Consider the following 23,655-nt stretch of genomic DNA (forward strand, 5'->3'; position numbering starts at 1 on the left):
CTGTGTTAGCTTTGTAATAAATTCACGAATACATTTTTATTTGTTTGAATTTTATATCACTGACCTTAATGCACTTGCATGTCAAACAAGACGAAGACATGTATACAATGTAGATCACTGTCATTGTTAACAGAAAACGGTCATAGGAAAGCTGTAGACATTGCAATAGAAAATTACAATAATAAACAAATAAAACAAAAATAAAAACAGCAAATAAATATTTCGAAACATTTCATTTTTGTGTAAAACATTTGACAGGATTTTGATACATGTATTTTATTTCGTCCACGTTAATGTCTTATCAAGCATGCTCTAGTATTACTGCTGTGTTAGCTTTTTAATAAATCCACGAATACATTTTTTTGTTTGATTTCTATATCACTGACCTTAATGCACTTGCATGTCAAACAAGACGAAGACATGTATACAATGTAGATCATTGTCATTGTTAACAGAAAAAGGTCAAAGGAAAGCTGTAGACTACAATAATAATCAAATAAAACAAAAATAAAAACAGTAAATAAATATTTCGAAACACTTTATTTCTGAGTAAACTTTGACAGGATTTTGATACATATAACTTATTTGGTCTATGTTAATGTTTTATAAAACATGCACTAGCATTTTTGTCCTTTTGTAGATTCAAACAAAATTACTGCTGTGTTAGCTTTGTAATAAATTCACGAATACATTTTTATTTGTTTGAATTTTATATCACTGACCTTAATGCACTTGCATGTCAAACAAGACGAAGACATATATATAATGTAGATCACTGTCATTGTTAACAGAAAAAGGTCATAGGAAAGCTGTAGACTTTACAATATAAAATTACAATAATAAACAAATAAAACAAAAATAAAAACAGTAAATAAATAATTCGAAACACTTCATTTCTGTGTAAAACATTTGACAGGATTTTGATACATGTTAATGTCTTATCAAACATGCTTTAGTATTTTTATCCTAATGTGGTAAATCAGAATAGTTTATAATTGACCACACTATAAATTGTGTATAGATGGACAACCAGATACTTATTACCGAGAAAGAAGCATGTTTTGTATTACTTACAAGAAGGGGAATCCCGGAATTTCTACAAAGTTAACAGGTGCGATCCGGATTTTATTCTGAACAATTCCTCCTCGGTAAAGAAAACAGATCGGTAGATTTTTCGATGACTCTTTCGACTGCTTCAAATTCAAAATAATAAAATGACGTTTTATTATAAGTAATGTTAAAAAAATAAACTTTGATAACTTGTTTTTGAGATATAAGAAATCTAAAAAGGACTTGCCAAAAGAGGTATGGATGTGTATTTTTCAATGACTCCTTCGGCTGCTTCAAAATCAAAATAATAAATTGATGATAAATAATGATAAAAAGGTTGCTTTTAAGAATCAAGAAATTGAAAATGAAAGGATGCTAGATTTTCCAAATTAAACGTTTTTGAAAAATGAATGTTACACATGTGTAGAGTAAGAGATAAGCAGAAGAAACGCGTTTAATAGATTTAAGTTAAAAGTGAATTTCCACGTTTAATGGAATATGCACTGAGAAGAAATTAAGATGTTGTTTGGAACACATTTGGAGCAGGATGTGCTCATCCTTCCTGAGTATATGAGATCACTTCCGGTTTTGGTGGGTACTGCTCAGTCTTTATTTTTTATTAAGTGTTATGAATTAAGGGAGTTCGCTTCTCAGTTTCAAAGTTATTAACTTTTTAAAACACTAGCTTATATTGATAGGTGATTAATAAAGGAACCCAAAGAGCAAAAAAAATATATAGGTCACCGTGCTTCTTTTCGAGATATTAGCCATTGAAATTTTGGCGGGGAAATATTCTCTCTTGACTTTTCATAGCTTTATTATTGACAAGGTGAAGTTCTCAAAAACTGTTAAAATTTTATAAGACTTTTACAGATGGCTTATCATTATACATGTAAAAGATTTGCAAAAAGAAAAATGGGGGTCACCGGGCAAATTTTTTCAAGGCATTCAAATGGATAAAACCAGAGATTTCCGAAAATCTGACAAAAATCCAAAACATGACAAGCCAGCTTCCTTAAATAAAATTGAGAATGGAAATGGGGAATGTGTCAAAGAGGCAACACACCGACCATAGAACAGCCAACAGCAGAAGGTCACCAATAGGTCTTCAATGCAGCGAGAAATTTCCGAACCCGGAGGCGTCCTTCAGCTGTTTTTTTTTTAAACCTTGTTTTTGTCAGTATTTCTTCGACTATATGAATATTAAATGCAATCGTCCTCAAAGAGTAAGCTGTTGTGTGAAAGGTTAGACTGTCACAGTAACTTATACAGTTTCATTATTTTAAATGCGTGTAACAAGTCAGGAAAATGACAGTTGTAATCCATTCGTTTGATGTGTTTGAGCTTTTGATTTTGCCATTTGATTAGGATATTTCATTTATGTATTTTCCTCTGAGTTCAGTATTTTTGTGATTTTACTTTTGAGTTCTTAGAACTTTAAAGGTCAATAAAACAATAACGTATTGACCTATATGATTTAGAAAAACATAATGCAGAGCAACGGAAAAACTGTTATTTTATACATATCAATAAAATAACATATAAAACATCTACTTAATAGATTGTGGTCAATCATCATATAATTGAACTATTATCATGTAACTTTACAATTATTATGATTAAATGGTTTCTAAACAGATCTCCTACACGACATCATGCAATGTTTTTATAACAAACACTCCTGGATCGGATATCCGTTGAACATAGTTCGTTAGTTTACCAAGAAAAAAATGTCAATTTATGAAATGTTGTGTTTTTTGTACTTTTCGTCATGATTTTGTATTCCTCCGCCATTATGTTGTCCGTTTCTTTTCGATAAATGAGTTTTGGGTGTCATATAGGAATCTTCCATCTTCTCCAAATATACTCGTTATGAACTTTTTTTAATAGCGTCTTCAAAAAGGTAAGTTACGCTAGGCTTAAAAATCTTATAATTTTAAAATGATTTTATTTTTATAAATTTTCAAAAGGCCAAATTATGATGACATCCGTACAATTCTTGATTGGATTACTTCAACTTTATAGCTTGCTGTTCGGCATGAGCCAAGGCTCCATTTTGAAAACCGTACTTTGACCTTTATATGTTTACCTTTACAAATTGTGACTGGATGAAGAGTAGTCTCATTGGCACTCATACCACATCTTCTTATATCCATTTACTTTTCAGAACTATTGATTCAATAACGTCATTGTCAGCAGGGGCAGTTCTCTATCAAAACTATGATGATCGGAAACCCCAAGAAATGGACTTGATATTCAAATTGCAGTACAATGTCATGTCAAAATACTTATGACAAAAATGGCGTTCCATAGAAAAAAAAAAAAAAAAAAATGGAAACTTTTAAACAAAGCAATTTGAAAATATATTATTTGTTTAGGTTATTCAGAGCGAATACGTCAAACAAAAAGGAATTGAACTACTGTGAGGCGTATTTAACTGGCTATAAAACTACCAAATATTGAAACGCTGTAATCATAAGTAATCAAGACGTGGTTGCAAAGGGTTTTCAAATGATAATCATCACAGATTAATCCTTATGAAACTAACAGTACATATCAGCACATACATAATATTACAAAAAATAACATAACTTAATACAGTTTGGTTGACAATATACAATTATGGCCCGTTGAAGAGGTGAATATCCAAAATTGTCAACACGAGAAGGTTATTTCATTGAGGGCGCAGCCCGAAGTGAAATAACTTTTAAGGGTTGACAATTTTGGATATTCATCGACTCTAAGGGGCCACAATTGTTTTATTATACCGAACTAGCATTGGAAAGGCCTTTCGAACACTTCTTTGGACTTTACACAACACTGTCAACAGTCAACACAAATAGTGAAACACACAAGCTGAAAATATCTTTAACGGCTTTGTGTTCTAGAATTTCTCGAATGTACAACAAAGGTAGAATCTTTTTGTAAAATATTGATGGCCCTGAAAAGGAACGTTTATAAGAGACACGGCTGCTGGCACTCTTTTCATGACCACTGCCTTATTTCCATTTCTCTCGTTGGGCTTCTAGTGTAACGTGAACGCTGCCATTTTGTTTATTTACGTCTGTGACGTCATTTTCATGGGAGGTAACTCAAGTACAAATCAACAAACTGAAAAGGTTATTTACCGGTGAATAATAGGGTTATTCACCGCTGGTGCAAAATTTTAGGGTTATTCGTCCTTCCTTGCAATTGAATGAAAAACAACTGAATTATTCCATGTCACGTGATAACGTTTCACCCAATAGAATTGTTTAAAATATATGTAAGGTATAATAATAAAAAATACTACAGAAATTAATTCAAAGTTCTCTAGCGAAAAAACGTGTGTTGTGGTGATAAGTACCGATTATCAGGTTGTCTGCATGTTGCCGATAACCTGATAATCGATTTATCGGGCTGTATTTGCGTCTTTTGGAAGTATTGTCTTAGTTTCACCAGCAACCGGAAGTTGACTTGATAAGTTCGGGTCAAACTTATCAACGTCGGTTCAAACATTATGACGTCGCTGATATGTCCGGGTCAAAGTTATTAAGGCCAGGTCAACGTATTTGACGTCACAAAGCCGTGATATGGAGTTTTATTAAGAGCTGAGCAGATTGATATAGACAGTTGGACGACCGATAAAGGGAGATAATCACATCAAAAGTATCTATGGAAATCATGTTTGAAATTTGCTAGAACCGTTAAAAACTATGAAAAGACCATTGTTATATTAGCAATCATACTACATATATTTATTTATCATAACAATTTGAAACTATGTTTATTCATCTATCATAACAGATTCATTATTATTTCATTTTTCAATAATTAATAGTAGGGGTGACTTTTTTACATAATAAAACTTGTTCTCTCTGTATTTTTTAATTAAAAAGAAAGTTCATTAGACGAATATTCCTATTTAGGGAGCCTGTAATTCAGTCATTGTAGTTGATTGCTATTTGATATAATTGTTTTTCATGTAATGTTTTAAGATAAATCAGGCCGTTGTGTTTCTCTTTTGTCTGTGTCATTTTCGTTTTGTAAGGTTCTTGTTCTGTTGTAATATTCAGTGCATGAGGGTCTGGATATGGGGGGGGGGGGGGGGGGGGGGTTCTGTTATTCTGTAAACATTTAATTTTCGCCCCTTTTTTCTCTAATCATTAAAAAAATAACCCCTTTTTTCTCTAATCTTCAAAAAATTAACCCCTTTTTTCTCTTTAATCATTTAACCCCATCCAAACCCTCGTGCATAACCAATACGATTTCTGAAAACAAAGAAATAATAATAGAAATTTTCATTACACAAACGTACACGTACATGTACATTGTATGTAACATAATACTGAATGCGGTAGATACATTTGTACTCACGAAAATGGATGAGGAAAAAATAACACTTACACATTGGGTGCGTCCGAATCGCTTTTATGGATTAAAATTCAACTGGAGGCTCAATACAAAATACTACGAAAGCAAATGAGAATGGAAATGGAGAATTTGTCAAAGATACAACAACTGTAACTAGACTAAAGAGCAGAAAAACAGTCGAAGGCCACCAATAGGTCTTCAATAGAGCGAGAAAATCCCTTATCCACATATCTATACTTGAGGAGCTACAAATATATGTGACAAAAGGATATATGCAAAATCAAAAATTAATCTATATAGTAATAAAAAGATGTGGTATGAGTGCCAATGCGATAAATTTCAGTTTAAGTCACGATTAATAAAACGTAACCCCTTTTAGGTCAAAATATGGCCTTCAACACGGAGCCTTGACTCCTTGCAAAAAAAAAGTAAAATCACAAAAATACAGAACTCCGAGGGAAATTCAAAACAGAAAGTGCCGAATCAAAAGGCAAAAATAAATGATAAAACATACCAAACGAATGGACAGCAACCATCATAATTATTCCTGACTTGGTACAGGCATTTAAAAATGTAGAAAATGGTGGATTGAAACTGGTTTTATAGCGCTAAACCTCTCACTTGTATGACAGTCGCATCAAATTCCATTACAACAAACCCCACCCATCCTCTGAATTTAAATGGTTGTTTTCTTCGCATTTTTTTCAATTGTTTAAGATCACGTGGTAAATTCAACAAATATTTATTTATATTTAATAGTTGTCTGTTGATGTGAAGCTGATTTTCTGTCAAGATATATTTTAAGAAAGAAAGTAAATTCAATCAAAAAATTAATTATAATGTATGTTACTATTCGCATTTCTTTTTTTGTAAGTTGAACTACTATGTGTGAACTGATATATCTACGAGAGTTATAGAACAGAAAATGTACCAATTTGTAAAGATTTCAATCATATTTTGTTACGTAACCTCCTCAGTCATTAATTATTTTGATCTTGCTTGACTTCATCAATCTTTTCCTTTGATCTTTGTTAGTATGGTTTAGGAAAAAATACTAGTGGGACGAGTCTATGTCCACGTTTAAATAAGATACAAATGTACAAGGGTATGTAGATGTGAGTCTTCATTTTTATATTCTTTAAATGGTTTGACCATTTTCTTACCAAAAAAGGACAATTAGACTCCTGTCCTTATGCTTAGCATCCTATCATTCTCATTTCTTCACCCCCCCTGCATTTTCTCTCTCTATTGCATGTTTCATTTGGTGTAACTCTCAAAACATTTGTGCAGCATTATATGTCAATATGCCAAACCCGGTTTAGGACTACCTGAGACCAGCCCCGGTTTAGGACTACCTGACAAATGCCCCGGATTTTTGTTGGAATTCATATTGCTCAATCAGTTTATTTCTATAAAATTGAGAAAGGAAATAGGGAATGTTTCAAAACGACAACAACCCGACCATAGAGCAGACAACAACCGAAGGCCACCAATGGGTCTTCAATGTAGCGAGACACTTCCGCACCCATGGCGTTTTGTATACCGTAATAGTTGTTCGTCTTTTGCTCGTTTTTCTCTCGTGTTTTGTCCATGTGTGCACAACGGTTTGTCTATTTGTCTTATTTATTTCTTAACCTGCTTTTCAAATTTTTATCAACTGTGAACAATGAAAAATTCAAGCATGCACAATATAGGTCTACATTGTTTAAAAAAACGGGGGTTATGTAAGAGAACGACCATTTTATATGGTAGGAGACAGGTGCAGTTCACCTTTTGCAAGATTTTCTATTTTTTGACACATTTAATGTTGCAGGATTTTCATTTTCATCCCGTCCTAGAGGCGGATCCATGGGGAGATGGGAGGCCCGTACCCTTTTTTTAGGTGAAACATTTAGTTGTTAATATAGGGAATAACTGACGCCTGACTGGAGCAGGCCCTCTTAGGCAGTTAATGGGCCCCCTCTTATGAAAAATTCTAAATCCGCCACTCCGTCTTTGTCAAAATGATTCATTTTCATTTCTTACCAGACCATACTTTTCCTTTGAACATTCACCTATCCCCTTACACCTTTATGATATGAATGGTGCATGTGAATAGAGCCAAATTGATTTATTTCGTCACACTTAACGGATGTACATAATTAAAAAGAATAAACCTGTCTATGATAAATATATATCAACATTTTATCTATTCCATTTCACGGCCGTCTTCCTTATGAGATACACTCTAACACCTTGTTCTACATAGTTAATGAACACGAATCATTTACACAGTTTTCTAGAAAATTCGCAATAGTCCTTGCATGGCTTCGTTTTATTTTATCTCGAGGGAAACTTTAATTAAGGTGGTACCCAACACTTTCACTAAAATTAATATGGCTCGTTTAATTTTAATAAAATTTTGACAAAGTATTTACTTTGACCCTTTGACAAAAATATCAAAAATTAAAAAAAATTGAACAAACCATTTTGTCAGAAAAATTACACTGGTTATATAGCAATTTGACAAACACTGATTTTGATCATTGAGAAGCTTAATATTCCCTTACAAAATAACGTAATTAAAACGTTTAGCTGATTTTACAGAGTTATCTCCCTGTAGTGTTAGGTACCACCTTAACATAGATTTTGTTACCGCAATTATTTCACGAACATACTGGAAAAGAACCAAAACATTTTTAATTTAAAGAAAAACAAATTAACATACAATAAATTACAAAAACGAAAGAATGCAACAGCTGATGACTAGACACAAGTTGTTTCCTTTTTCCTTTTTCGATATTCAAATTTTGATGGAAAAAAAATTCGAGGAAAGAAAATTTGATTTTACAAAAAAAAAAATTTGAGAAAAAAAATTTTGAGAAAAAAAAATTTGAGGAAAAAAAAAAAGTCAGTTTGGACTTGTAATATTTTTCTAAATTTAAATATCGAAAAAGGAAAATGGAACCAACTGTGTCTGGTCAGCTAATGACAAAAACATATTGTGTTTGTAAATTCCTGCCATACCTAATAGTGTTGAATTTTGAAAAAATATAATTTGATTGATTGCGTTTAAAAAAAGTTTTTAACTAAAAAAAAAACGTAACCACCCCTACCCCCTTCTTGAAGTGAAATGGCTGCTCCCTTTCAATAAAAGGTTCCGGGGGAATGAAAAGGTGAAATAAAAGGAAGGAGCAAACTAACGGTCCATTTTAAATGAAGAATATTAAACGAAAACTAATTATGGGCATTTCTCATTGTTGATGGCTTTCTGGTTGCTTATATTTGCTTACATCCACTTCATTTGAACTTTTATAGATTTTATTCTCATTGGCAAACATACCACATCTCCTTATTTTTATATTGTTGACAACGAGTCAAAAACCTGCTTGGGACAGACACATAACGAATATGTCAGGGTTAAACAGGTTAAACAGGTTAAACACGGTTAAAAATAAGTTTGAAAAGAGGATGATTCATTAGATAAGAACAAAGCACAAACGAAATGACAAGAAACACATATTAAATACTCTTCACAGTTACTAAAAAAATAAGATAACAAAAATACTTATCTCCAAGGAAAATTAAAAAACGGAAAACCCCTTATCAAATGGCAAAATCTAAAGTTCATACATTAAACATGAATCCAAACCCATGGGTGAACTAACAAAAATACCATGTTGTACTTGAATAAAATTTCAATCATGACACCAACAATGATTTAGTGTGAAAACATCATAAGCAACCCGAGAAAAGCATTGCTTTTTGTGAGTTAAAACTATCGACAGGATGCAATTAGATCAGTAATATCTGTAAAGGAATTCTAAGTTTAAAATAAAATCAATGTTAGCACTGATGAAGACCAAATATAAGGAATTGGTAACCTCTACAGCCGATTCCATTGAGTGTGTAGACAAATGTAATATCTTTGGTTAACTTGCTTGCTAGCTTAACCGTGAAGTCATTATAAGGTAAGGTATACCACCCTCCTTTCGAAGTAGCATAGTCCTGATAATACAGACTGATAAATTGGTTATCTATCGGACTTGTCTATTCTTAGAGGATGATTTACCTAACCTAACAATGACTTCACGGTTCAGCTCGCAAGCAAGCTAACCATAGATATTACCTTTGCCTACACACTCAATGGAATCGGCTGTAATTTATCTTTTGTGTTTTACAGATGCAAATTAAAAGTAGAATATTGATTCTTAAACAAGTGCTCTGCGCAGCTACGTGTGTTTGGGCCTGTCATAAGCTAGGAACCTATCCATTATTGCATTAGTTGATCAGAGCTATTTCTAAATTCTCAAAAAAAAAACCAACAAATGTGACTGTGCCTATTTACAGCTAGAAATACCTTATCAGTCCATATGAGTTATTTCCCAATGAAGATAGCATATTTGATGTAAAAGAAATAGAGTAAAGATACCAGTGACGATATAAGAAATTATTAAGTCGTAGAAAAACATAAAACACAATGGACCAATTCACAAAATACAGACTTAAAATTCAGCAACACGAATTCTATCAAACCCTACGGATGAATTCACAGACTATTATAGTTCACAATTTCTACATCATAAGTGAAGTCTTGAAAAAAAAAGAGATAAGAGTGCTACGACGACGAACTAATTCAAATGTACCCTAAATAAAAACAAATGATTTCTATCCCCCTCTTTTATTGAGCTGGCATACTGTTTAAGGTCAATCCAAATATGTAGAATATCAATTGAAGAAAACGACATTTACAGAAATTGACATATCTAATTGATGTCTTGTATTTGTAGATACTAAAGTAGGCAAAAAAAGAAAAATTAAAAAAATACAATTTATATATTTCATTATACAAGCAACCTGGAATTATCAGCATTAATCAAGTATCGGGAGATACGTCAAATAATGCAGATAAAAAGACAAGACAAAGACAATTTTAATATTGCATGTACGGTTTAATTATGTCCACATGGTAAACGGTTTTTCAAATTAATCCGCTACGACATATCCTTTTTGTGCTGAGTCGGCGTAAAGCAAACACTAAGCATTTTTGCAATTAAGAAAAAAGTATATTAAACAAAAATACCGAACTCCAAGATAAATTCCAAAGGCCCCTGGGAAGTCCATAAAACTTCGAACGCTCGACTATATTAAACTTTTGCAATATTCCTGACTTGGTACAGGTATTGTCCAAATAGAATGGTAGAATGAGTGTTTCTTCTTCGAATTGCATAAGCACTGCTTTATCTATAGTGTAAATGTGGCACAAAGATTCTTGTCTGATGACTAATACTTACCGTGTACAGAAATGAACTCTTGAATTCTAATTCCATATTGAGGACGTCATTCATATAATGTAAGATAATCATATTCATATACAACCAAGTGTAACTCACATGTTAAAAAAACATTGGAAAAACTATAATATCTACTAAAATATAAAAATTAGGACATAAAAAATATTGAATAAATAATATTTAATGGACAATCGATCATTTTTGCCGGCCGGAAATACAGTAGAATTTAATGCTTTTTTACCTATCTTCTGTGTATCAGTCCGTGAAAAGTGTCAATTATATACAGTTCTCTAACAAAAGACCAATGAATCTGTCACTATGGCTAACTCATAGGATAAACAGACGCATATTAATAAGGATCCTCATATAAAAACATTAACATATACCATTTTGTCCACTTCTTGGGTCAGCTGCTTGTAGTATAGTTTACACTTGCCATTTTCTGTGAAAATGCAGAGTCGTACTTTTCTACTATTCGTAGTTGGGATTATAATTTGTGTCGTTCAATTCTCTGTAGAAGTTAGGACCCAGGTTAGTTTTTGAATTTTTCTTTTGAATTTTATAACAATAAGAATATTATTTTCTTGGATATTCAATATATGAGCTGTGTCGGATTGAAATCGACCTCATGTAAGTGTACGTATATGTACAATGTTAAAGACTTCGATTGATTTTTGAGCATTTTAAAAGTACTGAATAAAAGTAAATTTCTATACGACTATGCTCATATGTTGGAATATCAATAGTTTGTTAGAAAATAGCTTTCGAATATTACAACATTTTTAATTTAAGATAAAACTTGGGAAATTAAGTGCGTCCGAAACACGTTTCTTGATTTGTCTTTCACAAGAACTCTTAAATCGGATCTCTTAAAAAGCTAGTGATGTATAGAAAAACGTAAAATTATCAGCAGATATTTGACTAAAAAGAAACCCTTTATTATTAGAACATTGTCTGAGGGTTTTGAGTTTATTTGCTATATGATATTCCAAATATGTTGAATCAATCATGCTAGTTGAAAAGAAAAGAAATCCACACGCTGCTGATACTGTATGCATACATGAAACAATAAAAACAATTGAGATGAGGTATGATTGCCAGTATTGCCAGTATTACCAGTATTGCCAGTAAGACAAGTCTTCTTCTCAGATCAAATGACACAGACGTTAACAACTACAGGTCAAAGTTCAGCTACAACCGTGCTGAAACCCCATACAACAACGGAAGCTATACAAGGCTCCCATATTCACACAATACAATTTCATGTTTTTGTGATTCAACCGAATTCTTAAGAAATTGTCAAGCTTGTTGGCTCATCAAATAATCAGAAGGTGGTTACCGTATATAAAAAAGTGGTTTTCTGTGAATGGAATCCTGAGGTTATCATCATTGGACGAACTAAGAAAATTACAATTAAATATTACACAGAATGGAACATAAACAAACAGTGTGTTAGTGGATATCCTTGGCGACATACTACAGATATTCACAATTAAAAAAAACATATGAAATGGATGAAAACATTATGTCACCGAATAAATACTTCACCAATAAACACAACCCATATCGTTGTTTGGTTATAATAAGCTTCACACTTCTGTTCTTAGTGTCTTTTAGTTGTTTGGATGTATAAGTACCCGCTAACGTCCACACTGTGCTTTTGTTTAAGTATTTCTACTTGTATCCATCTGATGAGTTAAGCCTTCAACTTATTTTTATAGTTTGTTCTTATGTTGTACTGTTATACCACTGTCCCAGGTTAGGTGAGAGGTTATTTTTCGCTAACATGTTTAATCCCGTCAGAAGCCTGTAATTCAGCTTTTTCTTTTGTTACGTATTTTACGTATTTGTTTTTGTTCATTTTTTTAAACATTATTTTGAATTGCTTTACATTTGTCATTTCGGGGCCTTTTATTGCTGACTATGCGGTATGAGCTTTTCTCATTGTTGAATGTCGTTCGGTGACTTGTTAGTTTCTGAGTAATTTGGTCTCTTGTGAAGAGTTGTCTCATTGGCAATCATACCACATCTTTTTTGTTATAATTATGATTATATATGTGAAACAATTTAAAACAGAAATACAACGGCTTACTTTAAGTAAAATTTTCGATTATTAAAATAAGGACTTTTTCGCATTTAATAAGACATATTTTAAATCTATTGTTTTAGACAAACAGATATCATGATGTTTAATCATTAATATGATATTGTGTTTTAAATCAAAGAAAGCTGTCTAGATTTAGATGCCTTTAACGCGTACTCCGACATGTATTTGGTTCGTAAAATAGGCTACATTTGTCACTTTCCCTTGACTGCATGTGGCGATTACTCTTGACTGCGTTGAGTGCTCACTCTTTACTGTACTTTACGCTTACTCTTGACTGCGTTGAGTGCTCACTCTTTACTGTACTTTACGCTTACTCTTGACTGCGTTGAGTGCTCACTCTTTACTGTACTTTACGCTTACTCTTGACTGCGTTGAGTGCTCACTCTTTACTGTACTTTACGCTTACTCTTGACTGCGTTGAGTGCTCACTCTTTACTGTACTTTACGCTTACTCTTGACTGCGTTGAGTGCTCACTCTTTACTGTACTTTACGCTTACTCTTGACTGCGTTGAGTGCTTAGTCTTTACTGCACTTTACGCTTACTGTTGACTGTAGTTGATGTTTACACTGGACTGTTTCTAATGATTATTCGGGATGTATTTATCGCTGACACTGGGATAAATTTGCAGCAACCAAACAATATAATTGGGAAGTATTTCGACATTGTGCCAGTTATAGTGTACTTAATTTTGTTGATATCCGTACGTTTAACTAGAGTTGTTTATTTTTGTCTCTGTTGGATACTTAGTAGTTGTCATTGTAAATCATACCTCATCACCTTATATTTGCTTTTTCCCTCTAAATTCAAATAGAAAAAAAAACCCAATAATTATTTAAACACACTTTGAAGCTAAATAATCTTATATTGACCAATCTAATCAAAGGCTTTAGATTTTCATTTTTTTTTGGGGGGGGAGGGATTTTTTTCTCACCTTTTGAACAATGTCAAATATGAGGTATCTGGTTCTTTTACGGCTCATTTAGATTCGCGTCATTGGAAATCATACCACATCAACTTATTTTATACAAGTTTAATGATTAAAAAAGACAATTATCATAAATCTAAGACACACAAGTTTTATTTGAAATCGGTCATGAACACAAATTACAAGAAACATACGATCTGTAAAGCTTTTATGCGACACTCAGACAAGTATGACGTCTTTTTCTAAATCTGCTGAATTTGTACTCATTGATACTATATTCTTCAAGAACATGATTTATCTATTAGCTGTAGTTGGTCTTTAATTAGCTTTCAGTAACAGCGAATATACATATATATATTATGATAATGCAATGCATGATCATATAAATGTTCCAGACCCTGTTTGTATACTCGTACGGTTCAGTACGAGCTTGACCATAAACTTGTATTTGGCCGACCATAATGTATGGGTGGATTTTATACCTTTTTATGCAGGCATTTGTTAAAATCTTAAATTAATAATCTTCCAACTACATGAATAAAGTGAATAAGCGAACATTTAATCAATTGAAATGATTTTTTTTTTTTTGTTTACTTCCAATAACTTCCATTTCAGCGAGTATAATTCAATTTCGTTTATTAATGACATGCTAAATACAGGAGATTATCATATTAAATGAACGTGACTTTTTTGAATAGTTAAAATTTTAAGTTTTTATTGCAATTGCTATTGAACTTTTTGTATTTATCTAAGATTTCAGTTATGTTGATATGTAATGTACATTTGTATCTAATACACTTGACCAACTTCTTAAAATTAGGCAGACCGTACGCGTACAGTCCGACCGTATACGTAGGGTTCAAATACTCATATGGTCTGGAAAATACATATACATTAAGGTTAGTAATGCAAGCATATATATAAAAATAAAGCAACTTCAGAAAAGCATATATATAAAAGTGAAGTGATAATTAATATATGGCGAACTGAAACATAAAATGAATGAGTTCTATGCAATTTAGGAAATGGAGGCAAAGTATTCAATACAAAATGCAAATTTACTATAAAAGCAGCACACTGTTAAACAATAGTCTTTTTCCAACCTTGATGACGGGTATCACATATGGGACATGATCTGTTTATCGTTCTGGGGCACCTGCGATAACCCCTGGTTTTTGGTGAGGTTTGTGTTGCTCAGTCTCTAGTTTTCAATGTTGTGTTTTGTTTACAGCCGTTTGTCCTGGTCGTTTTGTGATGATATTGTCAGTGGTCCAACTAATGACTTTGAATGACTTCTCGGTATCTCTCGTCCCTCTTTCACTACACAAATGTTTCCATTTTTGTAATGTATGCATTTATTTTTACCATTTTTTTTTTTTAATTTTTTGGGGGGAACACCTTTATCTTTCTCTATTAACAAAACGGTACGAGTAAAATTCATACATATAGTTAATTAGCAAATAATAATATTGGGGTTTAATAAATCGAATATGATTATTTAATGTCCTTTGTCCTTGGTCAAATGACATCTACTAAAGGGTTAATTGTATATTTTACCTATAAAACAGATTGGGACGTACTTTGTATGGTAATATAATATACAACACTCAGGCAAATTACCAGATTGGCCATTAAAGTCAGATAACTTCCATTATTTATTGAATGGCTATCAATTGTTTCACTTTCCCCATACATGATAAAATTTTCTCATTCGTGAAACATTATTTATAAAACAGTTGTTATTGACAACATTAAATATGATTGAGATTAATTTGCTAGGTACACGAACCTATTTGACATTGACAGCATGAAAATCTTCATATTTGGCTTTTTGAAGAAACAATTTTTAATTTGTCTGTTAACAATCATAACTTTTATAAATTATTTCATTGTTGGCACACACACAAAAAAAGAAAGAAGAATGCTGTAACGCGATTAGTCGTTTCAGAATAAAGTGTATTGTGGGTAATGTTTTCAGAAAGCGCACACCAATACATTGTGCGTTGTGATTGGCTTACAATTTAAATCCACCCAGTTTTGGCGGGACTGGTTGGTACTTTTGCATTACAGTGCTCTTCAAATTTGTAATTGATTTTGACTTCCAACCTTTGATTCGAGCGTCACTGGCGAGTCGGATGATGACGAAACGCATGTTACTTTATCATAAGCATTGTATTTTTGATAAGGTTTTGAAAATGTGGTGAAAAATCATTGCATTCACTTTGTAATTTATTTGGCTTTCAAGCTGTTTTGATTTTGAGCGTCACTGTCGAGTCAGATGTTGAAGAAACGCATGTCAGTGTCTGTGTTACATTTTGCAAGCGTTGTATTATTGAAAATGTAGGGAACAAAATCATCACATCGGGGGAGTCCTCCTGGTCAGTTTATGCATGCCCATAAACAATCGCTTGGTCTGCAAATATGCTAATGTGGGAGTTTTAATACATGTCCGATGACAATATCCGTCATAAAATCAACACTTGCGAATTATGTTCGATCAGCTTATTATAACACCCGGACATGACCACTGTCAAGTGGCTGTAATGGACTTGACATTTTAATGACATTACACTCGGTGTTTTTATTACGATTTGTCACAATAAAAAGTGAGTGATCGTGCGGTCCACTTATTTAGAGATATTTATTGACATATGACTACACTTTTATTGGTCATTTTTATTTGCACTGTTATTAGTTGATTGAGCTATTTGATAATTTCATCATTTTCGTTGTCCACAAAGTAGTTCAATATGAAAACTTGAAAATAATTTTTCAAACTCTAAATAAAAAATTGCAAACATAAAGCATATATGAATATGCTTTAAATATATTATCATATAATTTTCTCTAAAATATAAAAATGGAAGTGCATAGATCGATTAAATAAGTTTGATAAATACATGAATAAAAGAAGAAGTGCCAATGGGACAGCTCTCGACCTAAGTCAAAATTTATGAAAATAAACCATTACAGGCCTACAAATAGGTCTAAGTACGGTCTTCAACATGTATGTTTTATTCAGTAGCTAAGAAATTTTAACTGATAACCTTAAATGTTATGCTAACAAAACGTCACTTATAAAACTGTGAATTACTTTATTTAATTCAATCCTTCTTTTAATTTGTAATGTAATTTCTGGACATCAGCTGATTTTCGATTGCCATGAACATTATAGCTACCCAATAAAGCATTGTTGGAGCTAAAAGTTTCAATCTATGTTTATTAATGAGTTCAACCGAAAATAAATGCTGCATTATAATTGTCAAACCAACGACGTTTAGTATTACAATTTTAATCAGTTTACAATAAACTTTATATCCATCTTCAAGTTTAACCTCTCCTACATTAAAAGTTTAAGAAAACGAAAACGACAATGAAAGATAATGAAAAAAAAAAAAAAAAATGAAATGAAATTAAGTGATTTAATTTAATTTTTTATTTATCTTATTCACATTTCATCCAATTTCATTGCATTTATTTTATTTCACTTAAACAGTTTGTTACCGAATACGAAAAAGGAAAAAAAATTCAGAAATTGGTCTAATATTGTTTAAGCTATAAAATGATAATAGCCAATCTTTAAGGAAGCTTGCTTTATAGCTTTAACAATATTAGACCAATTTCTGAAAATTTATCCTTTTTCGTATTCGGTAAAAAACTGTTGAAGTACTTAAAGAACCACGCTCTTCCTCCGTTTCTTAGCCCTAAAACAAAAAAAGTTGAAGTCGTTCACAGAATATTTTTATTTTCACTTTTGACTTTGGATTACGTTGACACATTTATTATTTAAGACAATGGAAAGAAGAGGAGACATTTTGATTTTCTCAAGTTTTAGTCTTAACCATTTGTTATAACATTTACGGTACTAATTCTAGCATGTCGACAATTGACATATCTTTATCAATCGACGTTTAGAAATGCTGCTGATTTTGGAGTACTATTTGCAGTTTCCAGCCTCCTACCGTGAACCCGCCCCCCTTGATTATGCCACATAGCCTTACACATGCCGGTTTACAAAACATCGAAAGTACCAACACAATATAACTACCGAAATATAATAACAAATTATTAACTAGTTAAACCGTATTGATAGATCTACTTACAACAACAAATAAAAAGTTGAGTACAATTAAAAAAACATTTCATATTTTATTTTTAGAGCTCAAGACCAAGTTATCTCAGGCGGCTAACACCAAAAGGACGAAGACCTGGACTGACATTAAACAATATTCAAAATGTAAGATTAGTTGTACCTACACCAAGAAGACAAATCGCAGCTTTCAGAGGTTCTGGAACTGCAAATCGTAATGGTGGTAGTCGACCCAGTGGAACAGGTAGACGACTCATTAGAATAATACCAATTAGAAAATCTGCAAACACAGCTCAAAGTTTGAGGAAGAGCAACAGGCAGAGTATCAGGAAGAATGTAAACAATATATCTAACAGACATCTCAACCAGACCATTATTATTGCTAAAACAGCAAATATTTTCTCGCCCATGGGAACACAAAATAATGGACCAAGTGCAATTAACAATAAAGGTAGTGGAAATGTACAAACTGCCAGTGTTCCAGTAGGAGCTGGCGGTAGACCAGGTGGTCGAAGAGTTGGAGCTGGACCTGGTGCTGGTCCAGCTGGACATGGAACTGGATCCGGTGCTGGTCAAGGTAGACATGGAATGAGAGGTGGCCATGGAGGTCCACTTGGTGGACATGCTGGAGGTCCTGGAATGGGCGGTGGACATGCTGGAGGTCCCGGAATGGGCGGTGGGCATGCTGGAGGTCCCGGAATGGGCGGTGGACAAGTTGGAGGTCCCGGAATGGGCGGTGGACATGTTGGAGGTCCAGGAATGGGCGGTGGGCATGCTGGAGGTCCCGGAATGGGAGTTGGGCATGCTGGAAATGGAGGTAGCCATGGAATGGGCGTTGGGCATGCTGGAAATGGAGGTGGCCATGGAGTGGGCGGTGCCATCGGAGGCGGTCATGGAATGGGCGGTGCCATGGGAGGCGGTCATGGAATGGGCGGTGGCAATGGAGGCGGTCATGGAATGGGCAGTCATGGAATGATCAGTGGCAATGGGGCCGGTCATGGAATGGGCGGTGGCAATGGAGCCGGTCATGGAATGGGCGGTGGCAATGGAGGTGGTCATGGGATGGGCGGTGGAAATGGAGCCGGTCATGGAATGGGTGGTGGCAACGGAGGTGGTCACGGAATGGGTGGTGGCAATGGAGGCGGTCATGGAATGGGCGTTGGCAATGGAGGCGGTCATGGAGGTGGTCATGGAATTGGAGGTGGCAACGGAGGCGGTCATGGAATGGGTGGTGGCAATGGAGGTGGTCATGGAATGGGCGGTGGCAATGGAGGTGGTAATGGAGGCGGTCATGGAATGGGCGGTGGCAATGGAGGCGGTCATGGAATGGGCGGTGGCAATGGAGGCGTTCATGGAGGTGGTCATGGAATGGGAGGTGGCAACGGAGGCGGTCATGGAATGGGTGGTGGCAATGGAGGTGGTCATGGAATGGGCGGTGGAAATGGAGGTGGTCACGGAATGGGCGGTGGTGGTAATGGAGGCGGTCACGGAATGGGCGGTGGTGGTAATGGAGGCGGTCACGGAATGGGCGGTGGTGGTAATGGAGGCGGTCATGGAATGGGCGGTGGCAATGGAGGCGGTCATGGAATGGGAGGTAGACATGGTGGTAATGGAGGTGGTCACGGTGTTGGTAATGGTGGCAAACATGGTGGAGGTCATGGAGGTGGACATGTTGGTGGTCATGGCGGTAATGGTGGGGGACATATGGGAGGGAATAGAGGAACAGGGCATGCAGGTTTAGGAGCAGTTGTTGGTGTTGCTGGATCTAAAGGCAATGCATTTGGTGGTCAAAACTTCGAATCACTACTTAGTACGTTTTCCAATCAACAATTGGCCAAACTTGCCGGTGTAAATACTGGAAATGGACCATTTGGAGGAGCACCGGGAGGTGGAAACGGACCATTTGGAGGTGCGTCGGGAGTAGGAAATGGAGGATTGCTTCAAATGTTAATGGGACAATCAGCAGGAATGGGTGGTGGTCCTGACATGGTATCTGCAGGTGGTCCTGGAGGACCAAGTATTTTTTCTGCAGGTGGACAAAACGGTGCAAGCGTTGTATCAAGTGGCGCTAGTAAAAAACCTATCGTGGTTTCATCTGGCGGGACAGTTGAGATTGGAATTCATAAGGGACAATCAGGACAACCAAAGCTTGTTATAAATCCATCAAATTCAAATACCAATAACAATAATAATAACAATCTAAATAACAACTTAAATGGATACAAAGCTAGTGCTACAGGTGGTAGTAAATTAAATGCTCAACAAAATCCAACACAAAATCCGGTGGCTCAAATATTTGCATTACAACAAGCCGGATTAGATGCCGAAGAAATTATGCGTATTTTACCAGTGTTAGGAGGGGTATGATTCAAGTGCATTTTGTTGATTAAAATCATACTACAACTAATTATGCGAGCATTAATTTCATCCAGAAGCTAAGTTTGCATAATATTTGACAGTCCCTTTTCATTGTGGAAAATTCGATGCGTCTTTTAACACCTTTACATTTCTTGCGTGTTGTTATAGCACTGAATCACACAATGGCTCCCTAAAAGCCAAACCCTCTCATGTTCAGTTACCATGGGATTGTTGCTTGAGCTGGCCAGGTGCAACATGGATGAGAAGTTACGACCATATTTGTTATAGCCAAGAAGACCACGAGTCAAGAGTAGTGATCAGTTAATTTTCGTAACGCATGCGTAATGTGTAAACTAAACATTGATCAGATAACTTTTATCGGTCTGGCTTATTCACACCAGCGGCGTAAGAAATAGAAAGCTTTTACATCTTCTTCAAAATACACAAGCTATAGGCCCTTATTGATTGTACATTTGATTGTCTTGTCACTTTATGTTTCGTGTCTCAGTATTAGTGGAGAACAAGAAAACATATTGCTATTCAGCATGTTTTTACTGTAATTATTCTATCTATTTAGAAAGACATTATAAAATTAATTTATTTTATATCTGCTCGGCATGAAAAAAGACTTTTTGGCATTTCATCTTAATCTTCTCAAATATTTTCGGAAGGAAAGTTTCTCTCATTTTTCATCTATCAGCTATATATCCTTATTTTGTTATTTCTTGGTAGAATTTTTCATGTTTTAACAACCTTCCTCACTTTCGACTGGTAAAGTTTTCGTATATGCGATCATTATTTGTAATCACTGTGATTAAGTTTTTGTATTCCAAATTATTACAACTCGGTTGCATATGGACAAAATGGCGCCCACGTTTTTTTCGGAGAAGGGTATATTTTTTATATTTAATTTTCTAACATAAAGTTTAATTACCTAACTTAAAGTCTAAATCCATTTAAATTATTTAAGTTTCTTTTCAAATTTGTGAACTAGAGTATATTACTTTTCTTTTAAAAACATTAGTTTTAATTTTTGTTGTCAAAGACAATTCTTTATACTTTGATGATTAACAAAGAAGCAAATTGTCACGTCACATTAGGGCGACAATTCAAAATATCAACCAATTTATGAACGCGCATGTTCCAATTATTTTGAGAAGATTAGTAACGTACTGCTTTAGCTTTGTGACTTCAAGTGCTTTTAATGTATTTTGTGTATTGCTCTCACTTGTATATAATTACATATTTTATTGTTCTGTTAACATTATTTCATAATGCTTTTTTTGTTGTTATGTCAAATATTTTTATGACGAGAAAAAGAAAAATCTAATAAAATGGAATGAAAATAAAATTATTGTTACTGCTGTATGAGTATATCACAAAATGCCTTGGTTGCACATAACTAAACTGTGAACTAGAATGAAATATACAAGTATGACAATCGAAGAAAACAATGTATACAAATTCAAGAAAACATATCGATTGAACTTAAACGCTTAAAAGTAAAACGTTTGTTAAACCATTTGTTTGGTCTCCTGGATTCTTCACCTCTATGTATTTGAAGAAGAGCCCACATTCACCCGAGGTTTGCCAAAAATACATCATATTAACATCCAATTATGTGTACTGTATTTTCAAATAAGCATTGTTTGTCGAGATTTGTATCTTTATCGTATGCAGCATACTCACATTCCAAACATCAACATTAGCCGAACAAAATAAAAAAATATTAATTTGCAACCATCGCAAAAATATTCAACTTTGCTGCTATGACATGGATATTAGGCTCAGCCTAATGCGTTGGTCGATAACCTATATTCATAACTAAACGATTAACTTTCCTGTGACTTAGTTTGCGGCTGGTGTTTATATGTATACAAAAATCAAAGAGGGGCGTCAAACTCATAGATAGAAAACAAACTGACAACTCTATTGCTAAAAGCAAGGAAGACAAACAGACAAATAACAGTACACAACAAACAACACAGAAAACTAAAGACTAGACAACACGAACCCTACCAAAAACTGGAGGTGATCTTAGGCACTCCGGAAGCGGATCCTGCTCCTCAAGTGGCAACCGTCGTGTTGCTTATGATATCACAAACCTGGTAATATGTCCTCTGTGTTGAAGAATGGCGGCTGCCAAGATCACTAAACATACATCGATTCACAAAATCGAAATGTTTCCTGTTGTATAAAAAATAGAAGATGTGGTATGCTAGCTAATGAGACTACTATCCACTAGTATTCATATAACGAAGATGCACTAGTCAATTGGTCATTTGTGGAGATGTATAATTGTTGCTGTCCCATTGAAGCATGACAAACAAATTATCCTATATACAGACGTATATGATCTTACGATGTTTCTGCATGCTTTTGTTCAGAGGCGGATTTAGGGGTGGACAGGGTGCCCGTCCCCTCTTTTGGGGAAAAATTTGGTTGATTATATAGGGTATCACTGAAACATGACTGGAGCGAACCCTCTTAGGCAGTCAGTGGGTCCCCTCTTATAAAAAAAAAATCTGTGGATGTGAATCCACCCCTGTTGCTTATTGGAGTATTACTGTCGGATTATTTGTCGTCTGTTCAAATGCAACAATCAAAGTATTCCCAACGCATCTCAGTTGGTCATCTTCCTTGCAACATAAAGGTTTCTAAGTTAAAGCCAAACAGACAATGAACATGGTTAAATTACTTGTCTTAGGCTGGTTCTGTCCATTGCAACATACGAGTATCTCAGTTAGAGCCAAACAGAAAATTGACAAGGAACCAGTCTAACAAATTGTCTAGATTGAATCGATTCAGTTTTAGGTCGAAGTTACTTGATCATTAACGAAGTCTACACAATGACCATAAGATGACATAAGTTTAAACTTCGTTACGATGGAGAATTTGGCATTTGTAATCGACAGGAGTTTATTGTTCAAAAATAAATATTGATTTATTGATAGGAATAAAATGAGAATCAGAGATGTGACGTATACATGCTCGTCAATAATACAGAAACACAGCGAATCTGCTGTTGTTGTTTTTTTGTTTTTTTTTTCTATGGTCGGGTTGTTGTCTCTTTGGCATATTCCCCATTTCCATTCTCAATTTTAATAATACATCTAGAGGGTCAACACACTGTACTAAATAATAGACAACATAGCACCTTTACAATATAGTATGCTCTAAGGAGTCGAAAAAAGTTGTCTTCAGGCCTCATGGTCATAAAACTTTCGAGCATGATTTTTGTACTCAGACTCGAAAATCAACCAATCAAATTGCTGGATTTCATGTTTCAAGCATGATTTTTGTGCTCCGAGCACTGAGCAAAGTTTTATACATTCAAGTCCAGGCCTCACGGTCATAAAACTTTCGAGCATGATTTTTGCACTCCGACTCGAAAATCAACCAATCAAATTGCTGGATTTCATGTTTCAAGCATGATTTTTGTGCTCCGAGCACTGAGCAAAGATTTATGCCTTCAAGGCCAGATTTTTGTTTTGTGT

The 23,655-nt window shown here is 34.4% G+C and overlaps 1 protein-coding gene across 1 annotated transcript in view; it reads left to right on the plus strand.

Moving 5' to 3' along the window:
* LOC139494578 (uncharacterized) overlaps positions 1–21,459 on the plus strand; it is a 41,830-nt gene extending 20,371 nt beyond the window's left edge. The window contains exon 2 of the mRNA XM_071282738.1: positions 17,870–21,459. Coding sequence (XP_071138839.1) covers positions 17,870–20,167 — 2,298 coding nt within the window. The 3' untranslated portion in view covers positions 20,168–21,459. The remainder of the gene's footprint in view (positions 1–17,869) is intronic.
* Positions 21,460–23,655: the final 2,196 nt, after the last annotated feature.

Source organism: Mytilus edulis, chromosome 11 (assembly GCF_963676685.1).
Source record: "Mytilus edulis chromosome 11, xbMytEdul2.2, whole genome shotgun sequence".
In the NCBI taxonomy this organism is placed as follows: domain Eukaryota; kingdom Metazoa; phylum Mollusca; class Bivalvia; order Mytilida; family Mytilidae; genus Mytilus; species Mytilus edulis.